At 36.7% G+C, this 16,469-nt stretch overlaps 1 protein-coding gene across 3 annotated transcripts in view; it reads right to left on the minus strand.

The window, feature by feature from the left end:
- The window catches only part of LOC129283149 (protein phosphatase 1 regulatory subunit 12A-like), a 101,321-nt gene that overhangs the window by 68,861 nt on the left and 15,991 nt on the right, over positions 1 to 16,469 (minus strand). For all 3 annotated transcript variants that reach the window (XM_064114649.1, XM_064114650.1, XM_064114648.1), the window contains exon 3: positions 4,491 to 4,609. In XM_064114649.1, coding sequence (XP_063970719.1) covers positions 4,491 to 4,609 — 119 coding nt within the window. The remainder of the gene's footprint in view (positions 1 to 4,490; positions 4,610 to 16,469) is intronic.

Here is a 16,469-nt window from a genome sequence, read left to right on the forward strand (position 1 = left end):
GTGAAATATTTTGCAAAAATTAGGCCTACATGTACATGAAGCTCAAGCTCTAGACCAGTCCAAAATATACACAATGGCTAAAAAAATAGGCAGTTTGCCCCCAAAGTGTAAAAAAAAGTGCCCATAAGGTGTATTAAAAAATAACCATTATACAATGCTGCCCAACTTTGGCAAGTAACACATCAGTCAAATTTGAGTTATTGTTGTTTCTGAAACACCCTTTGTATGTTCAGGCAAAATTTGGAGAAGAAATGATCATTCTATGGAAAGATATTGAAGAAAATATGCTATTAAATTGCAATGACGCCTAAGTAAATGACGAACACACATTGCTCATTTACAACAAATGATACTTTTGTAATTAAACTTGCTTCCTTTTGCCAAAGTAAGGCAGAATGGCTTCAATGCTATTACTAAATGTCTTTTGGAATGAATAGAAGAAAACTAGCCCCCGTAAAGAAAATCTATTTTTCCCTGACCCAACTCCAGATCAACTTACATGTAATCTATCAGAAGCATACCTGAATAATAATATTAAGAGTAATAATAATTACTTGAAACAATCTATTCCGAGGCGCAATGTTATCATAATATCATTATTATTACCCCTGCGTTAGCTCGAGCTGCCTTTCAGCGCTCGTGCATTCAAGGAATCAATCTCGCCGGGTACCCATTCACCTCACCTGGGTCGAGTGCAGCACAGTGTGGATAAATTTCTTGCTGAAGGAAAACAAACACGCCATGGCCAGGACTCGAACCTACGACCCTCTGTTTGAAAGGCGAGAGTCAGAACCACTAGACCACAATGCGCCCACAAAATAAAAATAAATTCTTATAGATTTGACACCCATCATTAAAAAGAGACTTTTTTTTTTACTTTAAGGGGTTTATCAATATTGATTAAATAAGTAGAAAAAAAAATCTTCTATTCTAAGTTATAATAGAATATTAAGAGGTATGCTCATATGGTATCTTTTAAAATCCCCCAAAATGTTGATGAAATGGAAGTCATTAAAACAAACTAAACAGGTGATAATGATCAAAGTTCACAGTACATCCTATCTGAGAGTGCCTACATGTACATGTATCAACAACCATTTCTTTAAATTTATTATTACTCGATAGCAAGGTTCATTTCCAATTTGTCTAATACCAATTCGTCCAATTGCCAACTCATCTACTATCATTTGGTCTACCATCAGTTCGTCCACTATCCACATTGTCTAATTGCCAATTCGTCCACTCACCATTTTGTCTAATAACCAGTTGGTCCAATAGCCATTTAGTCCATGTACCATTTGGTCTAATTGGACTAAGTGTTAATTGTGCAAAATGAAATTGATATTAGACAAACTGGGTATAAGATGAAATGGTGATTAGACGAAGTGATGATAGGACCAAATGGTTGATAGACGAAATGTTGATGGACGGAATGGCATTAGACTATTAAAAATGATAGTAGATGATGTGATGAGTGGACAAGTTGGCAGTAGACGAATTGGCAATTTACCGATAGCAATTAACTGAACATAACCATTTCCATTCTATAAGTAATGCACTACACAAATTCATACAACTGCATGCCAAATCAAATAATATTGTTTGGAAAAATGTGCAATTTTTCTATAAATTACAAACAGATTGAACATATTGAAATTCTGCCCAACATAATTATACTAAAGCAATAAATAAATCAATTAATAAATAAATAAATACAAAAAAATTCAGGTACATGTAGATTATGACGATTGCCAAAGGATAATTACAAGTTGATAAAATATTGTTGATACAATGCCAACAGGCAAATTCTTGACATTCATATTAAATACAGAGTATAAATGATAATATTGAAATGCTGCCCAACATAATTTTGTAAAGATAAACAATTTGGCCAACAGTAACGTCAGTATACAGTTACATGTAGTTGAACTCTGCATTTTAACTGGAATTTGTCATTATTGCTTTATATTACAGTGTGCATGGACCTACATGTACAATGTACACTAATATCTAGTGGGCCTGTACATAGATTCACATTCAATATTAGCGTCAGACTCATAGTTTGGGTCAAAACATACAAAGTGGAAAATCAAATCTAATCAAAGAATATAATTTCACCTTTAAAAAAATGGAACAAACAAACTATGAAATCAGGAGCGTGACTAGTTACACTATAATAATATAGGGTATTTATATTGCGCACATATCCACCTTGTTAGGTGCTCAAGGCGCTCCTATATTACCCGGCTAAGCCAGGCGTTCATAGCGCACACAGCTTTTTAAGGAATTACTTCCTACCGGTACCCATTTAACTCACCTGGGTTGAGTGCAGCACATTGTGGATCAGTTTCTTCCCGAAGGAAATTACGCCATGGCTGGGATTCGAACCCACGACCCTCTGTTTCAAAGTCCGAAGACTAATCCACTGGGCCACAACGCTCAACATATATTTCAATGATCATCGGAAAATGAAAATGAGCACCAATTGTGCGCGTAGACAGTCATAATCATTCATGCATGGATAGTTGCAATTCATAACAACAGGTTAGTAAAGGGACCATCAAGCCTGGACCCTGTTTTGTTATAACAAATGCACAATTTCCATAATAAATTTACTGTTAGCCAATCAGATTGATGGATTTCAGTAGCTTTTAACTGTTATTGCAAATTTGTTATTATGACAAGTTTTATGAAATGGGGCCCTGGACATTAACAGCCAGTTTTCGTTTTTCTTAACTTCTGTTCAAACATTTGTCAAAATACTAAAATGTTTATGCTTTTAAAGGTATTGTTTAACTTTGTGAGCAGCCGATTTAAAAAATTCTCAAACCAAGATGAAACATGTGTACAAGTGCAGGTATTAGAACTAATAAACCCTGAAAACAACCATTATTGAGAATGAAAAGCTAAAACTACAAGGCAAACCCCGATTTTGTACATAGGCGTCATAGACGCCTAAATAGTACACATAAGTGTATGGGATGAAATTAAGATGGAGTTTTCGGTCACTTTATATTTCACTTTTTGAAGCACTAAATAATTATTTTCGAACGCAATTTTTTTCTGGGCTTCATTTTTGTAACATATCACAGACACAGGTGACAAGTGTGACCTTCTAGCTCAGATTTTTTAAAAGTCAAACCAATGTTAACCAATCACTTTAACAGTCGCTTGAATAGCGTTTTAACGTTTTGATTCAGCCCTAATTACTATTCTCATTTTAATGATTCATGTTGGTGATTCTATAAAGGTCAAGTCCACCTCAGACACATGTTGATTTGAATCAATAGAGAAAAATCAGAGAAGCATAATGCTGAAAATTTCATCAAAATCGGACGAAAAATAAGAAAGTTATGACATTTCAACGTTTTTCGCTTATTTTTCACAAAAGAGTTATATGCACAATTTAGTCACATGCAAATGAGAGAATTGATGATATCCCTCACTCACTATTTCTTTTGTTTTTTATTGTTTGAATTATACAATATTTCAATTTTTACAGATTTGACAATAAGGACCAACTTGACTGAACCATAAAATGTTAAACAATAGTAGTTCCACATGTTCAGGGCAAAATAAAACTTTGTTTCACAGGACAATGAGGAGAAAATTAGTCAAATTTCATATTTCATATATAATAAAATACAAAAGAAGTAGTGAGTGAGTGATGTCATCACTTCCCTCATTTGCGTACCGACCAGGATGTGCATATAACTATTTTGTGAAATTAAGCGAAAATTAAAAATGTTATAACTTTCTTAGTTTACATCCGATTTTGATGAAATTTTCAGTGTTGTGCTTGTTGGATTTTTCTCTTTTTATTCAAATCAAATTTTTTTGGGGATGGACTTGTCCTTTAAAGGGGAATCCAGCCTTGGCTATAAAATGTTGTGTTGGGAAGGAGAAAAATGAATTAAACAGAATGGTGAAAGTTTGAAAGAAATCGGACAAGCAATAAGAAAGTTATAGCTGCTTTAAAATTGAGATCACTAATACTATGTAGATTTCAAATTGGCAACTGAGTAAGTAAATTATGACAAGGGGCAAGGACAACTTTCCCATACACTTGTAGGCCATGTACTTTATTATCAGGGATTTGTGGTTTTCTCTAAGTACCCATTCCCCTGAGGCAGTAATCTAAATATAACCCAGGTAGTATATTGTTTTATGTCCTCATGAAAGAAAAATATAATTTGAAATAAAACTTTTGGGGAAAACAACATTTTAGCCATAATATGTATTGGAGTACATGGAAGAGTAGTCCTTGCCTTACATCACTATGACTTCCCATATGCGGCCAATTTGAAGTCTCCATGGGTATAGTGATTACCAATATTTATAACTTTTAAAAATTCATAAATTTCTTGTTGTTTGTCCAATATTGTTCAAACTTTCACCTATCAACTTGTCTGATTTTTCTTTTCCTTATAAAACAAATTTTTTGGGGGGATGGACTGGTCCTTTAAAAACCTCTAGATCTTAGATCTTACCTTGTTTATCCATTTCATCTTGTAAAAATTCCTCCATGTCCTCTTCCTCCGCCAAATCCATTGGTAATTCCCCTTCATTGTTACATGCTACTAAGTCGGCCCCATTTTCTATTAAATATCTGCAAAGAAAAAAAAAAGGAAATAAGAAGTTAAAGAGAAATGCCAGTAGTTGCAGTAAACACTGATTTCATGAGAAAGTCTGTAAAACAAGGCTTAATTGTCAGAATATCATCGAGGATCTAGATCTGGTACAGTTACATAAACTGAACTTTGTGAAATCTTGAAATCTACGCTGAAAAATGTTCACACTGAAGATCACCAACACAGATAAGCGCACGTGGGACAGTGTATAATTATTCCTTTGAATGTCGGGCCCGACGCTTGACCCGAATCTTGTGCTTATTTGCTGATTTCTCAGCAATTACACAATTTCTTCCAGAATCCTTTGGCACATATGATTTATTTATAATACAAACAGGCACTTTGGTGGTCATTTCATTGGATTCTGTACGAACTCATTTTGATATCGTTACCACAACTGGCATTTACAATGTACCTTTAAGACAGATAAAGATTTTGTTACTCTATCAACCCCTGATCAAGAATAATGAGTCTCCACTTGAACATATTCACAATAATTAATTTGTGTTTAAGATCTGTGTGTCATTCACGAGAATGACTTTGATCAAGTGAATATATTCACAATAATTTTTGCATGAAAACGAACATATTCACAACAATGAATACATGTATAAAATGAATGTAAATGCATTTACAAAAATGGATACAAATAACATTGCAAGATTCATACAATGTACATGTATGCACCTTCTCCACTCCCTGGGGAGCATTCCAACAAGAGTTCCAAGACTCAATTGCTAGGCATACTACATAGGCTTTCGCATCCAACCAGGTACCCATTTAACACCTGGGTGGAGAGTGGCAAATTGTGGATTGACGCCTTGCCAGAGGACGCTAGGCCGCGGTAGGATTCGAACACACGACCCTCTGATTACAAGGCGAGACTCAGAACCACTACACCACGGTGCTTCCACACGCTTCCACAGAAAGGGCTTGCTCAACAAAAACAACCTACACTGGTAGGCCGGTGATTACCGGTATATATGGTTGAATCTTGCATGTTAAAGAATTAAAAAACATAAACTGTTAAATTTTCAATATTGTTTACATTTTGAATGATGTACATGTACATGCTGTAATTCAAACAGGGGCATAATTATGCAGTTACATGTATGCACACTGTACATTGTATATCACCTGGGCCCCGTCTTACATAGAGTTACGATTGATCTGATCACCCTCAACTACATGTACATGGAAATCCATCAATGTCATAATTTTTTCCACAGGAAATTTGCACATCGTCCTTTGTAAACAAAGAGAAGCACACTGAATTTTAAAGAAAACAATGGATGTATGAATATATATATCTAGAAAGTATTTTGAACAAACATGAATTTTAGAAGTTGGGGTTGCGGCTATTGATCGGATCAATCGTAACTCTTTGTAAGTACAGGGGCCCAGAAATGGGCCGAGTTAAAAAGATGTTAACTCACTAACACAGAATGGGGAGCCGGGAGTGTTTCATGAAACAGATAGTAAGTGATTTTCCCAACTCTTGTTATAAGCTACCAAAATCCTAGCACCTGATTGGCTAAGAACAAATTTGTCAATGAAAATCACTTGACTACTGTTTCATGTCTGTCTCTCCAGTTCACCATTCCCTGAAGTCTAGCCAAGATTTCCATGTGTGGTTTGGCACATATAACAACAACTGCTTTATCAATGTCAACTTGAAATAATTGGTTTAAAAAATGAAAGATGATCTCATGAAAGGGTAATCATGTACAAAATTGCTAGATCGTTGGCATGTACTCAAGTGTGGTACATGAAATCTTGGATCTGCCCCTGATTTTTTATTTAAAGGTTAAGACAGTATAAAATGCAGCAAACAATTATTTCATGAAAAATTCTCTTAAATCAAGGTTAATTGTCAAAATATTATCATGCATCTACATGTACATGTAGATCTGGTACATTAATGTAAACTTATCGTTGTAAAATCATGAAATCTTAGCTCAAAATCGATAATTCTGATGATCACCAACACAGAAAAGCATATGTGGGACAGTGTATTGATATTGCTTTGAAAAATACCCAACATTTGATGGAATTCCATGCTTATTTTGCCCATCTCTCAGCTATTTTGCATTTTCTTCCAGAGCTATTTGGCACATATTTTTTATTCATACAGTATATATACAAACACTTTGGTGGTAATTTCATTGGATTATGTTCTAACTCATGATTAGATCGTTACCATAACTGGTATCTATCTTTAAATATATTTTGTAATCATTGTAGAGCGGGATAGCTTTGGACACATAGATAGAAAAGGATATGCATGTAGGCCTTCATACATGTTTAAAGTCCCTAAATCAATTTTTCCCCCATTATACATGTACATATTCTCGCCTCCAACCATTAATACTCAAGAACTGATGTACTGTATATTCATACATATCACACAAGAATATTTGGTGGGGGTGGTTATGGGGATACACAAATTTACATATGTCCAAGGTCGCCTTGCCCTACGGTCAAAAAGAAAAATATGAAATATATGATGATAATCAATAAAACACTTTTCTTTAAATTCACCAGTGTTTCAGAAAGATCAAATGACTGAAAGATCATCCACATACTATCCATAGCAATGGCAGGCTAATCAACCCCTAAGGATTAGGAAGGGGGCTTTTCAGACTTAATAAATGTTCGAAAAATAGTTTTTAACAAACCTCATATCGTGTACATTATTTGAGTATGTTCATGTACTTGGCTGTGCCAAGCCCCTTTACTTGTGTGTGTTGGGGGGGAGGTACTGGTACATATGTATTTTCAAACTCTAGATAAGGTTACAGATAGGCAAGAAGATAGCGGTATAATATTTCAACAATCGGATCATGCTGTCACAGTTCCGTAGCCAGCCAACTCATTTCTAATATGACACCAGCAATGATCAGACTAGCATACAGCAGTGTTGTGTGTAGGGGCACCTAAACATACAATGCATACGTTCCAAGTCCATTTGATTTTAAAAACTTTTTGTAAAAAAAGATAAAAATATGTAGTTAATGAAAAAGTCTGTAAAACCTATATTAAAGGTACTGTAAATGCCAGTTGTGGTAACGATATCAAAATGAGTTGGTACAGAATCCAATGAAATGACCACCAAAGTGTATGTTTGTATAAATAAAAAATATGTGCCGAAGGATTCTGGAAGAAATTGTGTAATTGCTGAGAAATCAGCAAATAAGCACAAGATGCGGGTCAAGCGTCGGGCCCGACATTCAAAGCAATAATTATACACTGTCCCACGTGCGCTTATCTGTGTTGGTGATCTTCAGTGTGAACATTTTTCAGCGTAGATTTCACAAAGTTCAGTTTATGTAACTGTACCAGATCTAGATCCTCGATGATATACTGACAATTAAAGGTAAATGCTAGTTTTGGTAACGATATCAAAATGAGTTCGTACAGAATCCAATGAAATGACCACCAAAGTGTCTGTTTGTATAAATAAAACGCATGTGCCAAAGGATTCTGGAACAAATTTTGTAATTGCTGAGAAATCAGCAAATAAGCACAGGATTCGGGTAGAGCGTCGGGCCCGACGCTCAAAGCAATAATTATGCACTGTCCCACGTGCGCTTATCTGTGTTGGGGAAGTTCAGTCTGAACATTTTTCAGCGTAGATTTCAAGATTTCACAAAGTTCAGTTTATGTAACTGTACCAGATCTAGATCCTCGATGATATACTGACAATTAAGCCTGGTTTTACAGACTTTCTCATGAAATCGGTGTTTACTGCAACTACTGGAATTTCTCTTTAAGCCTTGTTTTACAGACTTTCTCATGAAATCAGTGTTTACTGCAACTACTGGCATTTCTCTTTAATCATCATTATATCATTGTACATCTAGATCTGGTACAGTTATACATACTGCGCTTTGTAAAATCATCAATCTATGCTGAAAAATGATCACTGAAGATGCGATTTCCTACACAGATAAGCACTTGTGGGACAGTGCATTATTATTGCTTGAAAAGGGACCCGACATCCAGCAGGAATAACATGCTCATTTTGCTTATTTCTCAGCAAGTAAGTAATTTCTTCAAGGATCATTTGGCACATATTTTTCATTCATAGCACAGACACATGGGTGGTCAATTCATTGGAATCTTTAAAACTGATTTTGAAATTGATAAAACTGGCATTTATCTTTAACAACTTCACATCAAATCAGTCACTATTGTGAGATGTTGTACATTTGTAAACTCAAACAGAAAACTTCTCTACCTTTTATATTTCATTGTTCCTTCATGTATATATGATCAGTCTTGATTTTGCGACTTTGAAATGCTAAAAAAAATCATATTCCATGTGTAGATTTTATTTTTGCAAAACATGTTACTTTTTTCAGCGAGCAGCTTCATGGGGAGGGGGGGGGGGTCGAATCAAAATGTACATTTTTTAAAATCTTCTATAAAAAAAAAAAATCAATTTTCACATCCAACAAGACCAACGTTGAACCCAACGGCTCATCAGGGCCTCAACGATGATGCCAGTCATACCATATATAACAATGTATACTAGTACAATGAATATGAAATACCTATGAGCATCCAAGGTAATCGCATCCTAAACAAATCTTGACCAGTTTTCAGTGCAATTAGACACTGACATCAAACTTCCAAACTATTCTTGTAATCACTACATACATTTAAAAAAATAATATCATAGGCCTATTTGTTATAGTATCAAAATCAAATTAGAAAAGAAAACCTTTAAGATGATGTACATGAAATACAAATCAGTTGCCTTATACTAAACGAGTAACCAAGGATTTTTGGTCCTTTTTTTTTCTGGGACCCACTGTTCCCTATTTCCTTTATCTATTCCCTTCAAACTTTGTTTTTACTGGGGTAGGCCTATATGTAGGCCTATAAAAAAAATCGCTATCTAGCCTACATATAGAACATTTTCTACACAAGTAGGCCTACACCCTGGTATTCATGTAGGTATTAGTATTAAAGTTGGCCAGGGAGTGGTACAAGTACATTGTAGATATAAACAAAGACCAGATAAACTGGGCCGGACTGTCAACTCAATTAAAAATGTACTGTCCAGATTTTCTTCCAAAGTATCACCCAAAAAAATCAGTACCAATTTTAATATTTGTTTTCAGAAGAAAGACATTTGACTAGGGACATCTGCAAATTATAGTGAGCTCACAGAGCTCTGGCCATCTCAACCACACCATGGATCCAATCCTGGCCTAGGATGAGCCTCTGTGGCATCATTACCCTAAATTCCATCAATTCATCAATCTGATAGCTTTATGAGCTATGACACACCTCAATATATGCACCCAGTATCCAAGCTGGACATTACAAACTGTGCGATGGTACATTATATACACCACCCTTATTATCTTCAAGTAATAATAGTACAATATAGTGTAAACCTTAGATGTACAGTAGACAGTTGTAGAAAATAAGGGATCTCATTCAAATAGTCACACTCTTTCTGTCCTATACTAAAGATTTGTTTGTTACAGCGCTTTACTTATCACTGTATACATCATTCAATACACACTACACACACACACACACAAGCCCTCCCATGCAATGAACACAGGGCATTGGAGGGATACTACATGTATCTCCTGTACATTATGTGTCAGTGTACTATGTGTGTGTAGGAAATGTAGGGGCATAGTTGGCATACCATAGAAGCTACAATACAGTCATGGGATAGCCTACAGGGGTTGTATAGTAAACGCCATGGGATGGGATAGTCCACTGTCGTAAATCCAATATTTCAGCACTGCAAACTGCTTCATATAGGGGGTGAGGGTCTATATCAATTAATATAGCCTGGAGTATTGGCTACCAAAGAAAACATTTCATGTTATTATATGAACTTGATTTGAACCCAACTTGAATCTATGTACATGTACATGTAGGGCCTACATGTAAAACTTGTACAAAAGCCCCTCACAGAACTGATACAATGTAATGTATGGTCCCTGGAGAAATATGCTTGTACTATATACAAGTAGGCCCACCAGGGGAATAGTAAAAACTATTCCACTTCCCTTCCCTGGCGATATATAGAGTGTACAACTAATGAGGAGAGTACGTTATCATGGGGCGACAAACATTACTGTACATATGATACAGGGCCCTATGTTCATGTATAAACATCAAAGATAAATATCAGGGGAGCGTTTCATGAACGGATTTTATCCGACAAGTCCTGTTTTATCCGACAATTACCATAGCAACAGTACCTCTCAGCCAATCAGAATCGGGGAAAGTTGTCGGACATAAATGTTGATGAAACGCTCCCCAGGTGTGGTATTCAGTGGTAAAGATTACATTCTATCAGAATCTATCTACGTTCACAAAGTCTTTGTAAATCGATTTTGGGGTTGCCGCAAAAACAAAGGCCTACATGAATAAACTTTCAAATTTGAGCACAGAAACTAATACCCCTTTCATAAACCCAATTATGCGGCTAATAGCAGCATAATTTGGTCGTAAAATCGGAGGAGGACCAGAGTTATCCGCATTATTTTGATGCTGCAATTATCCGCATAATAGCAGCATCGGGACAAGATTTTCAGTTTATGAACGTATTTCCAAATAATGCGGATAATTGCCATGGTGCGGTCACAAGGTCACCCTTTTCCAACACAACCGCATCGGAGGGGGCGTGTCCAGTTGTCATGACGATTATCCGCCTTTTTCGGGACGGGCGCTCGTAAAAATAATGCGGATAATTTTCGGAGTTTGTGAACGCAATTTTTATTGAATTATCCACATTACTATTAGGCGGCTAATTAGAGGATAGGTTTATGAAAGGGGTATTAGAATTACCATGGACAAATATGATTCATGGTAGGTGTACATGTACTGTGTAGGTGATTCAAAAAGTTGTTTAAAAGTTATGAGTGACGATACGAATGACTGGTAATCCTTTTTCTATGCGCTAAATCAACACCAATGAAAATATGTGCACCGTATCATTTAGTATAAGGATCTTTATGAAACACCTACCAGAGCGCTCGTACAAAACAGTTGCATTCAAATTGAGGTTTGAATATTAAGATCGCTGAAATGCGGTAAAACCCGAAACATATACCGTAGTAGGGAGTTTTCGCTCAACGACCTACAGGGCTTTCAATGATCCAGGTGTATGGCAAGCCCGTATCGCTGAAAGCAAAAACTTTTTTTTTTCTCCAGGGACCTTAATGGTTTCATCAGAACCAATCCCTTCGGATCAGTCAGAAGCCGGTATAAGGGACTCAAAATCGCAAGAATGCAGTAAAACCAAACATTTTATGGTCTCATAGTTATTCTATAGTGACCAAGCTGTTTCATCAGAACAAGAATTGTAAAAAAAAATACCAGAATCCAATTGGATTAGTCAGAAGCCTGTGCACGAGTACACTATAAGGAACTCAGGCTGAACGTCTTCACACTTTCTTTCATGAAGCATAGAGGTCTGGTAGCCAAGACTACATGTACATGTAGTTGTATGTATGTCAGACGAGCCTGTCATCCTGAAGAGGTCAAACTTCATGTCAACTGTTGGCTGACTCCCCAACTATGCATCCATTTCCTCACAAATCACCCGCAGACAGGCACCAGCGAACTATTCAGATTAGTCTTTACACTTGACAATGACATGCACAGACACCAAGTCAAAGATTAGTTTGCTTTGCAAACCCTTCACTAAAGGAAAGTGGTCTGAATATATGCAGCCTACGTTCCCTGACATTGACTTGTGTACAGAATGTCTCTTATTTGTGCTTTAATATATGTGAACTGGAGACCTACTTGTTGATAATAGTTTCAAACAGGGCCTGTGCCCGCAGACTAGTAAAATATGTAAAAATTGTGTTCACCAGTGTCTGTGTTATTAGGCTGCAAAACCAAGCTCTGCATTGCCATGGAATGCTCGGACTGCAGTATTGAGTAACAGGTAGGCCTAACCTTTAAACTGACACCGCCAATTTAACAAATACATGTAATACCATGTCTCGGGTGAAGACTCCAAACTAGACTCCAAACCCATTGTATGTGTACATGAGTGCATCTAGTCTCACTGCTTCAGACTCTGCATTATGCACTATGCAAAAACAAAAGGCTGCTGCCTGCAGACTAGCAAGTTTTTATGCATAATTGCTATTCTAGAGTCTGGTTCAAGAGACTACGAGTAGTCTCTTCACCTTTGACCTTTGCTGTCCCAAATCTGTTCAGCCCTATTAGTTGGGCGAGGTAAAAGTTTGATAAAAAATAGAGTTTGTATCTGTTTTAATGCATTTGTCATATTTGATCAGTGGTGAAGATGTTGTTTGTAAATGTAATGCAGAAAGCTAGTCATTTTTGTACTAAATCCACTGGTTGAGAAATCAAACAACTCACTTTATACTGTACATGTCAAGCTTCCATAGAAAAGTACAAGGTCTGACTACATACATGTAAAAAGAAAACTTACAATTGGGCAACTGCATCGTTTCTTCCACGCATCAGATCGACCACAGCTTTATAAATAAAATTAATTCAGGGCTCCACACTAACACTTTTTTCTACTGGTCCAACCTATTCATGTTGGACCAGTAGACCAGATTTTCAACTTTTTACTGGTCTGAACCTAAAATTTACTGGTCCCCCGAAGTAAATAAAAACATTAAAAGTTAATTATGCTATCGTTTATTGATTTTATCCCCCCACCCCCACTACAAATAAACAGTACACACTCACTACATAATTCATGAGAGCAATTTCTCAATTTTGGAGAGCCACTTTTATAATTTACAACAAAAAAGGAGAATAGATCATAATTTGTATCAGTATGATATATTTTTACTGGTCATGTCGGACCAGTAAATCTGGGTATTTCTGAATAGGTACTCACCCAACAGCAATTTTTACTGGTCTGGGACTGTCAGACCAGACCAGAGCCAGTGTCGTGCGCTGATTAATTGTTCCTCACTTTCTCTTGTGTCATGAAATTCCCTATTAAACATTAATTAAACAATGATTCTCCAATATCTTCTGGTATTAAAACAAATTTTGACTACTGAACATGCTTTATCCCTATAGTGTATAAGGCTTTATACATGTATGTACATTCCCCAAAAGAGATATAAACCCCAAATCTATCAGATGGTATACTGTATAAATTGAAAGGGATATGTTTTTATGTCTTCAATACATGTAGCTGTTTCACATTTATGTAATCAATTGTTAAACAGTGGCAAGAGAGAAGTTTTTATTGATTATCATTTTGATACCTACTCTAATTGTCCAGTGCTTAAAAAATCGTACATACTGGCCCGTATTCCTACATTGTAGTCGGGTTTAACTTAGACCATGGCCTAACTCTGTGCTAAAATTATGGAAAGCCAAATGGTTCAAAAAATTGTTTACATTGAATGCTTCTCATGTTTACTGTGCTCTTTACTAATTCTTTAATGGTGAAGACAACTGTCATCCTTCCCAGGCAGTTACATGTATTAAATAACATTTGGGAGTCAAATGAGCTGATACATTGAACCTCTACTGTTATAGATTTATGTATTAACTGGCTTTCCATAGTTAAACCACAACTTAAAACCAGAGTTTAAATTAAACCCGATTTCAGAGTACGGGCCACTGTATGCACATATACAGTGTAGCAACGTTCTCGCCAGGTTCATTCTGACGCTTGGCGGCGCGAAGCGATGATACGCAAGCCGCGCAGCGGCCTTGGTGTGCGTGCGAAGCACGCACGGGGGGAGGGTCGCGGGAGGGGGGTGTCCCCCCTCCCGCGCAGAGCGCGGTAGCTATCGAAAATATCAATATCGACGAGCTTAGATTGCTGCTAAATGCACCACATTTTATGTCTATTTAATGCTTCTCCGGCCACACAGCCGTAACGGTTGCGCGAATTGCGATCGATTGAAGCAGAAAGGCAAGTACTGATGAAAAAGGTCAAAAGAAAAGATTTAAATTCAATCTCATTTTATACTTACAGTTTATAGATTTATTCACATCAATGACATCGATAATGTACTCCATTCTTTCCAATGTCTAGATCGCTACGTCCTTAGAAAGTGCGATTCATTTTGAGAATGCGTGTCAATGACCGACTACATCTACGGACCGCATGCGCGCCGCGCCCTTACTCAATCCAAAGATTGTTCCGACTTTGTTTGGAAGCCTCGGAAGAAAACTTCCGAGGCTTCCAAATAATGGGCATCGGTATTCATGAGACGATATAATTTGCATGTTTGTTTTGTTTTCAGATACTCACTGAAACTATGACTCTCATAATTAAGACTTCTGCTGATGATGTTTATACTAATAATATCCAATCAAGATTCGTTTATCACTGTCAATTATTGCTATGTTCATTTGTATTGTTCTATACTCGCCTATAAAATAATGAATGTGTCCATCACGAGCGGGAGAAATATTTTTAGTCATTCATCATACTTTAATATTACGATTTTGTTCTTATTATAATTAATTGCGATTTAAAATGTTTTAAAAGTAAAGCTTAATTGACAGGAAAGTAGATTTATACTCACTGTCAATTATTGCTATATGTTCATTTGTATTGTTCTATACTCGCCTATAAAATAATGAATGTGTCCATCACGAGCGGGAGAAATATTTTTAGTCATTCATCATACTTTAATATTACGATTTTGTTCTTATTATAATTAATTGCGATTTAAAATGTTTAGAAAGTAAAGCTTAATTGACAGGAAAGCAGATTTGTATTTTTAAATAATGCACTATGTAGGCCTACAAATACAGCGTGTGTGAAAGAGAGGAAGAGGGGGGGGGGGGGTTGTAGCTAGGATGGTCGAAGGGGGAGCGCGAAAGGGGAGGGGTCGTGGCGTGGACAATGACAAGGGGATGTTGAGATCGTACGTGTGTGTGGGATTGGTGAAGAAGTCAATATTCGAAGCGAATGCATATTTATAGACACTACTACTGATGATGACGGCTGAATAATCTTTCTTTACATGTATATTTTGGCGATTTTAAATTTTTAAAATATTTTCTTGCACCATGAGTGGGAAGATCGAGGTACGTGATTCAATAAATTGCATCAGTTTTCAAGTTACAGAAATTCACGAACAGATTATTAAAATTGAAAAAAAAAAAGAGTCAGAAAGATCTTTTTATAGCCCCCATCCAGCGTAAACAACATGAAGAATATTTGAGGTCACGAAACCAGCTGATTCGCATTCAGGTTAACAGGTCACGCACATGGTACACAGTCATTCCATGGGCGGGAATTCGGGGAAACCCGTTTTCAAGCACAATGATTGGCTCAACCCAGAAAGTGAATACTAATTAGATCACGTGCCATCGGCTTTGGGGCGTCTCGTTCACATTCCAATTCATTTCATAAATATAATCCACTCGCAGTAATTAGGCTAACGACGTTGTAAAGATAACTCTATATATAAAACACAATTCCGATATAAAACATATATAACGACATAAGTGAAATTGAAAAATTCATCCAGCGATATTCAAATTATAATAGCGACTCATGTGGGCGTGGGCAAACGAAATACATATCCTCTAAAACGTTCACACATATCAACTTCAATAATTCGTACTTGAAATGCAGGGGCCGCGGAAAGGTCTTGAAAGTGGGGGGGGGGGGGGGGGGCTGACCACCATGCAAAAAACGCAATCAGGTGGTCCTGTTTTTGTACACGGTTTTGGAAAAAAAAAGTGGGGGAGCTGAAGCCCACCCAGCCCCCCCCCCCCCTGTTTCCGCGGCCCTGAAATGAATATCTGTGAATGAATTGTCAATTCCACTTGTACTTTTATTGAAATCTATTGAATCACGTACCCCTCCCGACCAAGTCCAAGGGT

This window comes from Lytechinus pictus, unplaced genomic scaffold, assembly GCF_037042905.1.
Source record: "Lytechinus pictus isolate F3 Inbred unplaced genomic scaffold, Lp3.0 scaffold_20, whole genome shotgun sequence".
Lineage (NCBI taxonomy): Eukaryota > Metazoa > Echinodermata > Echinoidea > Temnopleuroida > Toxopneustidae > Lytechinus > Lytechinus pictus.